This window comes from Euprymna scolopes, chromosome 24 (assembly GCF_053919585.1).
Source record: "Euprymna scolopes isolate OS-2025 chromosome 24, ASM5391958v1, whole genome shotgun sequence".
NCBI classification, from domain to species: Eukaryota; Metazoa; Mollusca; class Cephalopoda; order Sepiida; family Sepiolidae; genus Euprymna; species Euprymna scolopes.
The window spans coordinates 32,496,630-32,513,123 of record NC_136505.1 but is presented as its reverse complement, the minus strand read 5'-3'; the positions used below and the strand labels follow the sequence as shown (position 1 = coordinate 32,513,123).

Genomic DNA, 16,494 nt, shown 5'->3' with positions numbered 1-16,494 from the left:
GTCTGATATACAAGAATCTGATATACAAGATTGATCAAAGCTGATTGCTTCTGGACGTTTTTCCAGGCGCAATGCCAGGAAGACGTCGTTTGAGTTTAGTTTCACTTTATTTATACTAAAAAGCCCAATCAACACGCGAGAAGCCAAAATAGAAATAATTTTGTAAAAATCGACGTAAATAAATCTATACGCTACACGCTTTCCTAATTCCTAGATATTATTATATAGGACCTATATACACAGTTTTAAGCGATAGTAACGACCCCGGGAGCGTGTGCGAGAAAAGCCTTTTGAAAACATACACGAAATGGTCACACACATTTTGCCTTTTATATATATAGACTAGCGGGGGTACCCAGCGTTGCCCGGGTGTTTGCAGGTGTGCGCGTTGGGGGGGGGGATCAAAACAAAAGATTAAGCGAAGTAACAACCCTGTTTAAATATTATAAAAAAAAAACAATAAACGAACATGATGAAAATGAACGATGTTAAAATTTCTTAAAATCGGAAAAACACAAACTCAAAAAGAAAACGCGAACGTGATGGAAAAAAAAAACCCCAAAAAAAACGAACGTGATGCAAAACGAACGATGTTAAAACTTCTTAAACAAATCTGAAAAATAAAAAGAAAAAAAACAACCGTTTCAATATTAAAACTGTAGGTGTGTGTGTGTGTTGGGAGGGAGGGTAGATGGAAACTAAAAGTAATAACCATGTTTAAATATTAAAAAAAAACAAAAAAATAAATAAACAGCGAAAAAAGTTATTACTGTGAAATGACAATTGAGGTAGATATCATTGATTTTACTTAAAATTCAATATTTTGATTTTTGAATTTTGCTTAATAACGAAGAAGCACCGTAATACTTCCTAACTTCCAGTGTGTCTGCTATCAGCAGTGACCAGGCAAATCAATTCCTTCGCGTTTTCTCTGGTGCACGCTTATACGAGGGGCGTGCAATACCTAATGCCCCTGACCTACTCCCAGTTGTCTGATCTAGCTGAAATTTTGCATGTGCAATGATTTATATCTCTATGGGTTATGTGGCAAATTACAGCTCTGAACTAATTGTGGTTTCTGCTTTACAGGTGTTTGAACTGAGTCAGGTGTGAAATGGAGCCTGTTGAATGTCGAGCAGTGATCCAGTTTTTGTATTTGAAAAGACGCACACCATAGGAGACTTTTGAGGAAATGAAAGAAACTTATGGTGATAATGCCCCATCATATGACCTTGTAAAATGCTGGCATCGTGAATTCAAACATAGCCAGAAATATGTGGAAACAGATCCCAGACCTGGTCGCCCCTCCTTCTGCCATTGATGAGGCATCTGTTCGTAAAGTTGAGGCTGCCATTTTGGAAGATCGGCGCATTACTATTCGCCAAATAGCTCAAGATGTCAAGATTAGTACAGGGTCTGTGGAAACTATCATTCATGACCATTTGCATATGCATAAGGTGTCTGCCAGATGGATTCCCAGGTTGCTCACACCATTCCAGAAACGAGAACGCGTCGAATGCTCAAGGATGAATTTGGAGATGTGCCAAGAAGATGAGTCAAAGTTTTTCAAAAGACTGATTACACAGGATAAAACCAAGAGGCGGGGCAAGATCAGCAAAGGTACCCTCCTCCTGCAGGGCAACACTCCGGTCCACAACTCGCATGTCGCCAGATCAGAAACGCGGGCATGTGGTTATGAAATCCTTCCCCATCCTCCCTACTCCCCTGACCTTGCACCCTCTGACTTTCACCTCTTTCCAGCCATGAAGTTGTTTTTGAAAGGAAAGCGTTTCCTAGATGATGCAGCCTTGATTTCTGAAGTCACGTCGTGGTTAGAGGACCAACCTGGGGTGTTCTATAAAAACAGTCTCCAGAGCTGCATCAAAGGATGGGAGAAATGCATAACATATATGACTAATAACTGTGCCAAGTTTCGTTGCTCTACTGCTATGGGAAGTGGGTCAGGGGCATTAATTATTGCATGCCCCTCGTATCTCTGCTGTGTATGTACTCTTTTTTCTTTCTGATCGTTCCTTTTAATCAAAGTTTTTTCAGCCTTATTTTAATTAAGAATATTGAAATTAGTTTTACATTTTTAAAAGAATTACTGAAAACACATTTTGTGCTTTTTTTTTTTTAAGAATTATTGTAAATACGTTTAAAATTTTAATTAATAATTATTAAAATTTCAAATAAAATAAAAATATTTTTTTTCTATTTTGTTAATTAAAAGTTCAAATAAAGAAGAAATGTGTTATTTTTCATCTGTATAATTTTGTTAGTTTTTATTGCATACTTTTCAATAATGCCCTTTTACCAGCCTGGGTGCCTGGCGCTGCCTGGGTGTTTGGAGGCGTAAAAAGAAAAAAAATAGTGGTAGTAGGCATGCAGGCTCGAACCCATGACGCAAAGACGGAAAAGAAAGTAAAAGAAAATCTGACGTCTTACCACTACACCATGATGTGATCGGAAGTTTGGAACATTAAAATTAGGCAAAGTCAATCCAATCAATACGACAACTTGCAAAAATGGCTTGCAAAAAATCGACCCCTCCTTGTAGAAAACTGCCCAGTTGAGGGTGAAGGAATTAACGTTTTTGGCCAATTTTTCAATATTTGGCATCCGATATGTCGAGCTTCAAAATGATACTGATCTCGTAAAAATCTGTCGCCTCTGTCGAAAGTTTTAGGCAAACATACATACATACATACATACATACATACATACATTTAAAACGACAGGTGAGATTTATATTATAGATTTAAATAAATCATTTCACAATAGAAATACGGATGAACAATAAAAGTGAAGGAACTGATTTGCCTTGCAACTGCTTATTCTGAACAGGTGCAAAATTTTTCAAAAAAAAATTTTGCACCTGTTCAGAATAAGAATGAAAATCGAAATATTGGATTTCAGTTAAAACGAATCATCTGTACTTACTTGCCATTCAAATTTATTCAAATATCCAAAAATTACGAAAAATGGTGAAGCGGAAAATTAATTATTAATTAAAAGAGTTTTTGCAAAAAAATTGCAAATTATACTTAAATAATAAACAGACGAGTTGGTATGATAGCAGGGGAGGTAATTGCAATCTGTCTTGTTACAATTCCAATCTAATTGCGACATGACAATTAAGTAGATAACATTGATTTTTAATGGAAATTTTATTTTTTTCAATTTTCGTTTTTATTTCGAACATGCGCCAAAAAATCTTTAATGACATATTCCCATTCAATTATGTAAATTGATTAAGTAGTTTTTTTATTATTATTTTAACTAGGAAAATCAAATTTTATGATGAAGCAAGACGTTTTGTTTTGATCCGCCAATTGTCTTCCGTTTTCCTGCTTTCCGGCTGACTACAATATGGTTTTGTTCAAGTCTAAAGTAAATAAGTTCTTGATGAGCCGTTCCATATAAGTTATTAAATTTACCAAATTTTCATTACTAATGATTACTATATTGACCAACTTCTACTGTACACTCTTTAACCCTTATCCTTGAGTGGCCTCTGGGCCTTGATAATGTGGTGATGCCTTTGTAAAAAAAAAAAAAAAAAAAAAAAAAAAAAAAAAAAACTCAGTTCGAAAAACCAAGATCGAAATCAGCCTTATAATGGCTAAAATACTAGTAAAATCGCTAAAAATCGTAATATATATATATATATATATATATATATATATATATATATATATATAGTCTTTGAAGTTTTTAACCTTTAAAACTATACAAAAAAAATATTTTTTATCATTTGTTAGAAAACCATCTAGTCAGTGAGTCATTTAATCACCTGCAATCACTGCATCAATTCACTCTCGAATTTACTATAATACCAATAATTTATTTTTCAAGGGATCATCAGTTGTTTACCATGAAAAACTGCTTCGGGGATTTAAAAACTATATATATATATTATGATTTTTAGCTATTTTAATATATATGTATATATATATTAAAAAAAAAAAATACTTGATCAATGTCTGTGATTTTTGGAATAACATTGGTTATAGTAAACTAAGGCACTTCCTAATTTCCTTACTGAAATCCAAATAAAATTTCAAACATGATAAAGCAAAGGAACTGATGTGCCTTGTCACCGTTCCAGTAGCGCTCCGCAGAAAATTAGGAAGCACATTAGCTAACTATAACATAAGATTTTTGTTCAATGATGGTTACGGACATCATAACGATTTTTAGTCAATGTTAAGATTCTTTCCAACTCCCATTTAAAGGTTTTCGGGGGTGCTGAAAACGAATTTAAAAGTAGCACAGAAAAATAGTTTTCATGAAATTACTTTTTCAAACAAGCCACTCATGCATGGTCCTCTCTGGTACTGCATGTGAAATGACGCCACAAAAAAATAGTGAAGAAATGACGAATGTGAGAAGTGTGCAGGGCCAACATTGCCTTCACATTTTCTTCAAGTTTCAAAAATATCTAATGGATAGGGCAAAAGTTATGGAGTAAAAAGTGTCATTTTTTGCAATTTGGAGGCATTTACGACCTCTTTGGAGCTCCTGGGAATGCCGAAGCTGAGTGAAAATGAACAAACGGTGCACTTTCACACCTTAAGACATTTATATTTGAATTCAGTACCATGGAAAACCACTATATCGACATACATATCAAGTTTTTGAGTAATATAAAAAAAAAGAGCTCCAAAAAGGCATGTTTTTTTTTTCGCCCTAAAAGTCCCAGAGTTATGCAAAACAGAATTTTGCCAGGGTCACCCATACGGAATTTATATTAAGAACAATGGCCTCCGCATTTTGGCTAAGTTTCAGGAAAATCTATCATATAACCATGGGGTCAAAAGTGTCATTTTTGGCCATTTTGGGCCACTTTTAAGCCCCTGAGGATGCAACGACAATTTTTGCAAAAAAAAATTTTTTTACTGTGTACATCTATTTAATGAACTACAATTTGTGGCAAAATTTCAGGGAAAACTAATGGACGGTTATCTAGCAGTTGTCCGGACTAACGGAAGCACGGATGCCACTGAAAACATAGGTCCTTCTCCGATAAATCGGGGGGACCAAAAAGTGGGGATCACTTTTCTATATACATTTAACGTAAAATGAGCATCCACTTTATGGTGATAATTTTTTTGTTGTTGTTGTTGCTTTTTGGGCTGCCTGAAAGCGTTTTTGATGAATTTTTACTTTAAAACGACGACTTACTCAGGTTTTCCAGTATGCTGAAAACGAATATCGCATTTAAATTTGCCGCAAACGAGTAGTTTTCCGGAATTAAATAACGTAATTCCTAATGTTATCGGTGGTGGCCATTTCTGTACGCACAAGCACGCATATATTTTGACGCACGCATGTCAAAATATACGCTTGCTTGCGTCTACAGAAATGGCCACCACTGATAACATAAGGAATTACGTTATTTAATATCTGGAAAACTACTCGTTTGCGGCAAATTTAAATGCAATATGGTGTAACGGAAGAAGAACCGCCCAGGTGCAAGCAATGACCGGTGTAAGTTAAAAATCTCATATTGGTCTAAAAATATTCTGCCATTAGACCATGATGAGACCAGGTTGCATGTTTTAGTTAAAAAAATAAGTAATATTAGAAAGGTTTCGATCAAATTTTTATTTTTAGAAAAAATATATTTTACAAAAAGTAAGAATCAAAAATATGTTATTGTTTAACATTTTTTTGCACTGTTCTGAATTTAATTCTTAGTATTGCAAAAAATATATTTATGAAATATTTATTGATTTATTTTTTAAAAAATAGAAAAATTATTTTTGTTATCGTTTCAGTTTTTTGCTTTTATTTTACAAAAATAGGTCATATTTGATTACTTAATTATTATTTTTTTGCATAAAATAACAAATAAAATGTTTACACTTTTTTTTCGCTGTTTTGAATTTTGTTTATAAAAATATATTTAGGAAATATTTATTGATTTTATTTGAAAAAATAGAAAAATTGTTTTTGTTTATTGTTTCAGTTTTTTTTTATTGCTTGGAAAATGTTTTTAACAAATGTGTACATATACAAAAATCAATAAATATTTCATTTTATTCTAAATATGCAAAAAATAATAAGGTATTACTTATTTTTGTAAAATATACTTTCTAGAAATGAAAATTTGGGTACTTGTACAGTTTAATGATATCGAAAAATGTTTAAATTGTACGTATCCCTTATGGAATGAAGTTCTCCGAAAAAAAAAAATTACTTAATTTCATCAAGTAGTTTTTTTTTTTTGTTTTTTTTGTTTTTTTGGTAAATTTTTAGATTAGGTCCACCTCCACAATTTTCTTTTAAATGAAGACTTTTATAGGTTTTCGACGATGCTGAATACGGAAATCGCATTGAAATTTTGCAGAAATAAGTAGTTAGCGAGATATAAAAAGTTGTATTATGTATTGTATTCTTTGGCGGCCATCTTTTTTACGCGCGTGCGCGCGCCATACACAAATCTACGTGCGTAAAAAAGATGGCCGCCAAATGATAGAATGCATAAAACAACTTTTTATATCTTGCTAACTACTTGTTTCTGCAAAATTTCAATGCGATTCCCGTATTCAGCATAGTCGAAAACCTTTAAAAGTCGTCATTTAAAAGAAAATTGTGGAGGTGGACCTAATCTAAAAAAATACCTTTTTTTTTTGTTGTTGTTGTTGTTGTTTTTTTACAGCGAAAAAAAATTGGTACTTGTACAGTTTAATCAAGACATTAAAAAATGAAAATATCGAGAAAAAAAGTTTAAATTGTACGTATCCGTTATGGAACGAAGTTCTCTGAAAAAAAAAACATTTCACTTAATTTCATCAAGTAGTTTTTTTTTTACAGCGAAAAAACAATTTGTTATGATACCGAGCAAAAAGTTCAATTTTTAGGAAGAAAACCTATTATTAAAGATGGGGAGGGAGTGTTAGCGCTTTAATTGGAGTTATCTCCCCGTGGCATGCTCCATAAATTTCATAATGGCTGACTTGAACGCGCTCTCATAAAAACGTGTTTTTCCGCTGTAAAAAAAAAAAAAAAAAAAAAAACTATTCGATCAAATTAAGTGAAATTTTTTTTCGGAGATCTTCAGTCCAAAACGGATACGTACAATATAACCTTTTTTTTTTTTTTTTGATATTTTAATTTTTTAATGTCTTGATTAAACTGTACAAGTACCAAACAATTTGTTATGATATCGAGCAAAAGGTTCGATTTTTAGGAAGGAAAGCTAGGATTAAAGGTGGGGAGGGAGTGTCGGCGCTTTAAACTGAGGTATCTCCCCGTTGCATTTCTAAAATCCAAATAAAAATTTAAAAAATTCTAAGATGTCTGCCTTCAACATGCTGTCATAAAAACGTGTTTTTCCGTTGTAAAAAAAAAAAAAAAAAAAAAAAAAAAAACTACTCGATCAAATTAAGTGAAATTTTTTTTTCGGAAACCTTCAGTTCAAAACGGATACGTATGTCTTGCTTAAACTGTACAAGTACGAAAATTTGATTAAAACTTTTCCATTATTACTTATTTTTAATTAAAACATGCAACTCGAACTCGGTCTCGTCGTCGTCTAATGGCGGAACATTTTTAGGCCGATGTTAGATTTTTACGTTACACCGGTTTTTACTCGCACCGAGACGGTACTTTTTCCGTTACGCCTGCCATGTTCGTTTTCAGTATACTCGAAAAAGTTTAAAAGTCGTCATTGTAAAGGTTTTTTGGAGTTGGAAAGAATCTTAACATTGACCCAATTTTTTAAAACTTAGGTTGAATTTTGGATAAGACCTCCAAAAATGTCTTCTTTTTTTTTCTTTACTTGACCTTTTGAAGAAAAAACTTGTGGTAAAAGAATGGAACCGATGAGTAATGACAGAAATGTTGATGTTGTTGGAGCCATTGTTGTTGTTGTATAAAGATGAAGCAGAAACATAAAAAAAAAAAACGAAATCAACTTTTTTTCTTCTTGAAAAACGGAAGTAGGCGGTTACAACCAATTTTGTGTTTCCTGATGAAAAAAGTTCCGGATCATTGTTTGCTTCTTCTTAGTATTGACTTGAAATAAAATTCATATATAAAGAAATATTAAAATTAAATTAATTAAAAATATCAAAATAAAAAAAATATATTTTTAAAATATTCTTTTCAGCATCGACTTTAAGGCACTTGTACAAGACATTAAAAAAATGAAAATATCGAAAAAAAAGGTTATATTGTACGTATTCGTCTTGGACTGAAGGAAGATCTTCGAAAGAAATTTCATTTAATTTGATCGAGTAGTTTTTTTTTGTCTTTTTTTTTTACAGCGGAAAAACACGTTCTTATGAGAGCGCGTTGAAGTCAGCCATTGTGAAAATTGCTAAAGATGAACAACACGCCACGGGGAGATAACTCCATGTAAAGCGCCGACACTCCCTCCCCATCTTTAATTCTAGCTTTTCTTCCTAAAAATCGAACCTTTTTACTCGGTATCATAACAAATTGTTTTTTCGCTGTAAAAAAAAAAAAAAAAAAAAAAAACTACTTGATGAAATTAAGTGAATTTTTTTTTTTTTTCGGAGAACTTCGTTCCATAACAGATACGTGCAATATAACCGTTTTTTTTTTTGTTTTTTTTTTTTTTCGATATTTTCATTTTTTAATGTCTTGACTAAAATGTACAAGTACCGGCTTTAAATATAATTTAAATATGAAGCATGTTCATTCGTTGGTTAAACAACAAAAACAACGTAAGCAGAAGAAATTCCTTCTTCTTCGTTAGTGCTTGCCTACAGCGAAATTCGAAAATTGAAACATTGAATTTCAAGTGAAACCAATAGTATCTACTGAATTGTCATGTCGCAGTAATGAACATATCTCAAAATTACGAGATAAGGTAGAAAATTAGGAAGTCTCGGCAAAGTTCGACAACTCTTGAAGGGTCGCATCAGTATTTTACACCGTCAAATCACGAATATTACGAATTATTGGTTTTAAAATAAAGATAAAAATTATTAAAGTTTTAAAATAAAAAATATGTAATTAATATAAAAAAATTTTTTTTGGTAAATTTTCAGATTAGGTCCACTTCCATAATTTTCTTTTAAATGACGACTTTTATAGTATTTCGGCTATGCCGAATACGAAAATCGCATTGAAATTTTGCAGAAATAAGTACTTATCGAGATATAAAAAGTTGTATTATCCATTGTATTCTTTGGCGGCTATCTTTTTTTATGCGCGTGCGCGCGCCATTAACAAATCTACTTATCTATGACTGACACTGCACGCGCGTAAAAAAAGATGGCCGCCAAAGAATACAATGCATAATACAACTTTTTATATCTCGATAACTAATTATTTCTGCAAAATTTCAATGCGATTTTCGTATTCAGCATAGTTTTTTTTTAATTTAATAATTTTTATTTTTATTTTATAATTCGTAATATTCGTGATTTGACGGTGTAAAATACTAATGTGACCCTTCTAGAGTTGTCGAACTATGCCGGGACTTAACTGCAAGACTGCCGAAAATTAATCTATCTATTATATATATAAAAGTGAACGTGTCTGTGTACATTTTCCTACGCAATAACTCTGTCAATTTTCAGTCTACAGACTCGAAATTTGATATAGAGTGTACTGAGATTTGGGAAAATCTTTGTAATCGGTTTTCGGCCAGAAATTTGGTTGTTTAGGGGTCAAATTTCAACGATTTGATCTTTGAGAACTCTACCAAAGTCCTCCGCCAATATTAGGTATAAACACTTGAAATTTTAAATATAGGTTCTTTGGACATGGATCTAACTTAATAACTTGATGTGAGCCTAAAACAATATTAAGGGGTCATAATAGGGGTTAAAGTTTTTTAAAAATTGACCTCTGCAGTCTCTACCAAATTACTCAGACAATTTCTGGTCTAAACATTTGAAATTTTACATAAAGGGTATTCAGAGATAGGGCGAAAAGTTGAGCTACCAATATATAAATGTATGTATGTATGTTTGCATGTCTGCGTAAATCTTTTGGCAGAGGCGACGGATTTTCACAAGATCAATATCGCTTTGAAGCTCGACCCCTCAGATGACAAATACCGAAAAATTGGCTAAAAACATTAATTTCTTCATCCTCAACTGGGCACTTTTCAACAGAGAGTGGTCGCTTTTTTTTTTCAAAAGTCATCCCCTCTTTTCGATTGTCTAGCCTTAATTTAAACCTACATCATTTCCGGTTTGGCGGTGGTCGTAATAGCAAAAACGTCACGTTTTCCCCCCGTTTTTTCCTCCTTCGCGGTACGGGTTCGAGCCTGACTTCCTACTACAACATTTTTCTTCTTTTTTTTTTTGCTCAACACACACCTCCAAACACCCGGGCAACGCTGGGCATCTATGCTAGTTATTAATAAAAATAGTTTTTGATGAAAATTATCGAAAATTGGAAAAAAAAAAGAAAAAAAAGAAGCCAGAGATTTTGAATCGTGACAAGAGCATTGTTGCCAATTTAGCGGTTTTCTCGCTAAATCTGGAGATTTCTTTTGCGAACTAGAGGGTAAAATTTTGATCTAGCGGTTGGGGGGGGGTCTAGAAAATATGGAGATAAACCGACAAGGCTAACATGCTTGCCAGTCGGTTTGCCTCAAACTCCACACTGGACCCTTCCAACCACCCCCTACCTGAATTTCCTATGCGGACAGACGCCACGCTAGACGATCTGAAAACCACCCCTGCTCAGGTGCATGCTATCATAAAAAACCTTGACACTTCAAAAGCATGTGGACCCGATCTTATCCCAGCTGTGCTATTAAAAAAGTGCTCAGCCGAAGTAGCTCCAGTTCTCTCCAAACTCTACAACAAATGCCTTAATGAAGCTTGCTTTCCGGGCTGTTGGAAAACTGCTTCTGTTGTACCAGTATTCAAGAATTCTGGCGAAAGGACTGACCCATCAAATTATCGCCCAATTAACCTCCTCCCACTTTTTGCCAAAATATTTGAGACCATAATTAACCATGCTCTAGTCCATCATCTTACAGATGCTAAACTTTTGACTGACAAACAATATGGATTTAGACAAGCTCGTTCCACAGCAGACATCCTAACTGTGATCTCTGAACGTATATACCATTCACTGGACAAAGCGGGGGAGGGCAGAGCGGTAGCTCTAGATATATCTAAGGCTTTTGACAGGGTATGGCATGAGGGTCTCCTCAGGAAAATCAGATCATACGGTATCACTGGTAGAATAGATAACATAATTAAATCCTTCTTAGATAAGAGAAAAATCCAGGTTGTCCTCGACGGTCGTACATCTAAACAATATGATATAAATGCGGGGGTGCCCCAGGGTTCTATCCTTGGACCTCTATTGTTCCTGATATTCATAAATGACCTCCCCGACAAAATTGCCTCTGAGATGGGTATATATGCTGATGACACTACACTCTATGGCAGGCACGACAGGAAGACGAATGAACACATTTCTAAAGAAATGGCAGAAACACTAGAGGAAGACCTCCAATCTGTGGTGGAATGGGGACAAAAGTGGTTGGTCGCGTTCAATGCTGCCAAGACTAAACTAGTTTCATTCAATAATTACAAGAAACCCTCTCTACCACCTATAGCAATGGCCAACGACTCTTTATCTGAGAGTACATCTTTCAAACTCCTTGGCCTAACGTTCACAGGAAACATGAGTTGGAACAATTACATTGAAGGCATTGCCAGGGCTGCTGCAAGAAAGGTGGGCTCTCTCTACCGTGCTAGAAAACTACTAACACCCGAAAGTATCCTGTACCTCTATAAGGCCACCATTCGCCCATGTATGGAGTATTGCTGCCACATCTGGGCTGGTGCATCTGCTACTAGTCTCTCGCTCCTTGACAAAGTTCAAAAGAGAGTCGCAAACCTGATAGGCCCTGAACTGGCATCTAAGCTACAGTCTCTGTCCCATCGACGAAATGTTGCATCCCTCTGCCTTTTCTACAAGTATTTTAGTGGTGAATGCTCTGACGAACTGCAATCACTTGTGCCCCCACGACGTGAGCACCCTCGACAAACCCGACAGGCTGCTAAATCCCACCCCCACACTGTAGAGATCCCTAGATGTAAAAGATCTTTTTACTCCAATAGTTTCTTCCCCAGAACCGCTAGACTCTGGAATTCCATTCCAGGTCCCTGCTTCCTCAACAGTACTGACGTGCAGAAGTTCAAGTGTAACGTGAACTGACATCTTGCTGCCCAAATCCCTACATAGTACCCCAGCAGTTGTTGCCCCTGATAGTAGCCCCCTACACCAAAGTGGCAATGTGCCTTGTTTGGGGTGAAAATGTAATAAAAATTTAAAAAAAAATAAAAAATTTGACACCACACACCCACAATTTAAGATTTAAAAAAAAGAAAAGCGCTTGAAAATACTTTAAAACAGCAACTAAACTCATTCCGGTAGTTAGAAAAGTATTATTATTTATCGACTATTTGTTGTTTCGCCATTTTTTCGGTTAACCATTCTTAAAACTCGCTATAAAATTGATTTTTCCAGTACTTTTCAAGGGAGAGGGATGTCCCGGTCTCTATAGTTTAAAAGCATTTATTCACTTGATAAAAGTGTAGTAAAGTTAACAGTTGAAAATTGTAAAAAAAAATAAAAAATAAATAAAAAATAAAAATAAAAAATAATGACTTATACCAAATGCAGTAAAATTTAATTATCTATCGACCTGCATACTTTTAACGTACTAAAACTAATTTTTTTTTGTTTGTTTTTTGTTTTTTTTTATTTCCACAATATGTTGTTTATAGCGGTTTTTACATACTAAATTAAAAAAAAACAACAACAAAAATAGTCACTGATTACTTAACAGATGGGGAGGTTTAATTCCTGAAAAGTTGTAAACAAATGACTTATTCTATCACTAACCCTAAGTTCGAGTTGTCCCCCAAATTTAGAGTTAGTAGTAATCATAGATGTTTTTTTTTTTTACAATTTTTCAAGAATGAAGTCCCCAATGGTTAAGCAACAAGAAACCAGTTATTTGTTGTAAAGACAGCTAAAAGAAATGAAATAAACAAAATATAAAAAATACTTTAAAACAGTTTCAGCACATATAAAAGATAGATAATTGAATTTTACTGCGTTTGATATAAGGTATTTTTCGATTTTTGTGTTTGTTTACGATTTTTCGACTTAACTATTCTGCACTTTAACAAATGACTATGCTGTTTCTACTTAACTTGCTTCCCCAAAGAGCCAACAATCATGTTTTTATCTATTTTTACTAATTTTGTCAACGTTTATTATATTTAAATATCAACATGAACCAGCTTTTCTAAAATGCAGCATATATCAACACCTCAGCTAAGTTTATTGCATTATTTTTTTAGCAAACATTAAAAACAGAAAGAAAGTTTTTTGCATGTAAGCATAAAATATATTTACTCGCCTTCCTACGATGGCAAAGTTAGACAAAAGGTCGGTTTTTAATGCAGTGAAAACCCCACTACTCCCAAAAAGAGGCACTTGGGAGAGAGGAAACGTTGTTTTAATCTTAAAGGGTTTCTCTTTCAATCTTAAAGGATTTCTCTTTGATTGACCGAGGACAGAAAAAATAAAGTATAGTATTAGACCAGATATACTTTAATGTGAATTGTATTTGGAAAGTAACAAATATAATTGAACCGAAAATAAAAAAGTATTAGAAAATTGGAAAATATTTGAATTTTTAAAATATTCAGAGCAGACAAAAATATACTCAATTGTGAATGGTGGTGGGCTTTAAAAATGCTGCGTGTTTTGCTTTTTAGGATGATTTTGTGGGGTTTTACAATATTGCGAGTCAGACTTAAGGTTGGATAGATATAAAAGATTAGTTACCTGTCCTAAAAAGTTAAAATGTCCAAGAAATGAGGCATTATTTTAATGAAAATTTATATGAAAAAATTATATTCCACTTTAAATTCTAAAATATGTTTCCAAAGTATTCACACATAATCGCCTGAAAAATAAAAGAAGCAGAATCTAATCGGCACTTCTGTAGTATCCAGATGACCACCATCATTTGGGGGCCATAACTTCAATTTCTTCTTGGTCAAATAACATAGCAAATAAATAACAAACAAGAATTTTTCCAAACAGAAAAATATTTGAAAATCAAAACATTCATTGTATAAAAATGTATCATTATATAATTGTAAAAACATTTATTTAAAAGTCTCCATAAGAAAATATAATTTTAATAAAACCATTTTGTAACGAAAGCAATATTAAAATTTTATAAAAAATTTTTTTTGTTTTTTTTTAATAAATAAATAATTTTTATGAAACATTCTTCGAATTAAAGCAACATTGAAGGGTCAACAATAAATTAATAATTTAAATGAAACATTTTTCTGAATTAAAACAACATTGAATTTTTGAAGTATAATATTTTTTTTTTTTTTCACAAAAGAGTCCCCACTTATCAAGGCCCGGAGGCTACTCAAGGATAAGGGTTAATGAGTATACAGTGGTCAAAGGGAACATGTCGTAGTCATCATTAGTAGTGGAAATTTGGCAAATTGGATTACTTAAGAGAATGGCTCATCAAATATTTGTTCACATTGGACTTGAAAATGACCATATTGTAGTCAGTTGGAAAGCAGAAAAATAGAACAGGCGTGCAGTTCTAAGAAAGAAGCTTTGTTCATGGAATCTATGTTTAGGTTTAGGGAGAAATTATTGATAGTGATTTCAGCTAGACGAGTGTTTTTCATGAAAGTCAGGATAGGAGGGAACCATAGATTAGAGCTCAGACGAGCACTTGCGATGAGAATAACAATAAGGCAGAGACGGGCTTGCAACATCTCTTCTGTAGGAAAGAGATTGCAGGAAAGAGAAAAGGACATCCCTCACTAGGCTACAAAGTCTATTTTGAACTCTGCTTCTAGCAGCTCTTGCCCAGATGTGGCAACAGTACTCCATCCTTGGACGTATTTAGGCCTTATACAGTTAGAGAATTGCAGTAGCAGTGAGATATCTACTGGAATGACAGAACGATCCCAACATTTTTCCAGCAGCCTTGGCAATGGATTTGATGTACGTGTTCCATCTCAGATCAGGAGAAAAGTTAGACCTAGGAGCTTGTCAAAACATGGAGCCTCCCAAAGATGAGAGCCATTCATTTTGATTGATGCCAGACGAGGATCATGGTTTTAGATGCATCAAAATTAACCAGCCATCTCTTTCCTTATTGCACCACATGATCAAGATCAGAGAAGAATAAATCAGAGAGAACTTTGTCATTTATGGCCTTTGAAGTGTTTCCATAGATGGTAGTATAGTATAAGAGAAAACGAAATGGAGTTTCATTTTATATTAAAGCAACTTTATTCGTCATGTTCGTTAGTAGAGTGTACAAGAGAGAAACAGGTTAGTAGATGGAAGTGTTCTTGTGTAAAGATAGATTTAATATATTGTCGGCTTGTTGAGGAGAGAATAGTTCCATTTACATGTGTTTATAGCTAGCAGTCGTCGGGACGAGGGAGGCTGGTTAAAGGAGAAAGAAAGAGCAAAGGCTTCAGTGTGTTGTAGTGTGTGTGTGTGTGTGCTGGTGTATCAATGAGAGCAGTTCTGAAGCATGATAAACAAAGTCTGTTTGCGTACTGCATGTGGAAACAAATGTGAGCTTGAAGAGAGCCAGGTTAGCTTGCTGTACTCGCATTTGGCCTGGGGCCAAAGCGCAAGCGAAGTCTGCTGCCCGGCAGGGCCAGGAGGAAAGAGGAGTAAGAGTTTCAGATTTTGCCTTTTATGTACTCAGTCATGTGACTGAGAGCTGGCTTGTGATCGGACAAGAAAGGGAGAAAATGGATTTCAAATCTCGAGCTGCGAGAATTAGCTCCTGCCTTTGATTGTAGCAAGTTTCGGCTGCTACAGTAGTGTCATCAGCATAAATGTCAACAAATAATCTTAGGATGTGATTTGGAAGATCATTGATGTAGATCAGGAAGAGTTGGGCCCAGAATGAGGAACTCCAGCATTAATGTTGTGAGCTTCTGATTTTTGCCCATCAACTACTACTCTTATGAACCTATCTGAGAGAAATGATTTAATAATTGAAAAGACATTTCCAGCTATACCATAGGTGGAGATTTTGTGGAGTAGACCTTTATGCCATACTTTGATGTGTCAAGGGCAATTGCCCTAGAAATGATACCTCCATTGAGATTTGCTAACCCTATGAGATATAAGTTAACACATCTGCTGTAGATCTAGCAGAATGGAAACCATATCGCATGTCACTAAGGAGATTATTTTTGCTGAGGTGGTTGACTACTTTGCTATTTAACACAGATTCTAGCAACTTACTTATGATGCAGTTGTTTTTTTTTTGAACAAATAAATAATCTAAAGGAAACATTTTTCGAATTAAAGCAACATTGAAGGGTCAACAACAAATTAAAAATTTAAATGAAATTTCCCAAAAGTATGACTTATCGTCCCCTGTTCTTTGACCGAAAAGCACCACCTGGTAACAGTTTAGTGAAATGCACCAAAAAACAAGGCAGCCGTCTGCAT

The 16,494-nt window shown here is 34.2% G+C and overlaps 1 protein-coding gene across 1 annotated transcript in view; it reads right to left on the bottom strand.

Moving 5' to 3' along the window:
• Nucleotides 1–8,023, bottom strand: part of LOC145246645 (iduronate 2-sulfatase-like) — a 37,294-nt gene extending 29,271 nt beyond the window's left edge. The window contains exon 1 of the mRNA XM_080108348.1: nt 7,795–8,023. Within this exon, the coding sequence (XP_079964474.1) occupies nt 7,795–7,903 (109 nt within the window). The 5' untranslated portion in view covers nt 7,904–8,023. The remainder of the gene's footprint in view (nt 1–7,794) is intronic.
• Nucleotides 8,024–16,494: the final 8,471 nt, after the last annotated feature.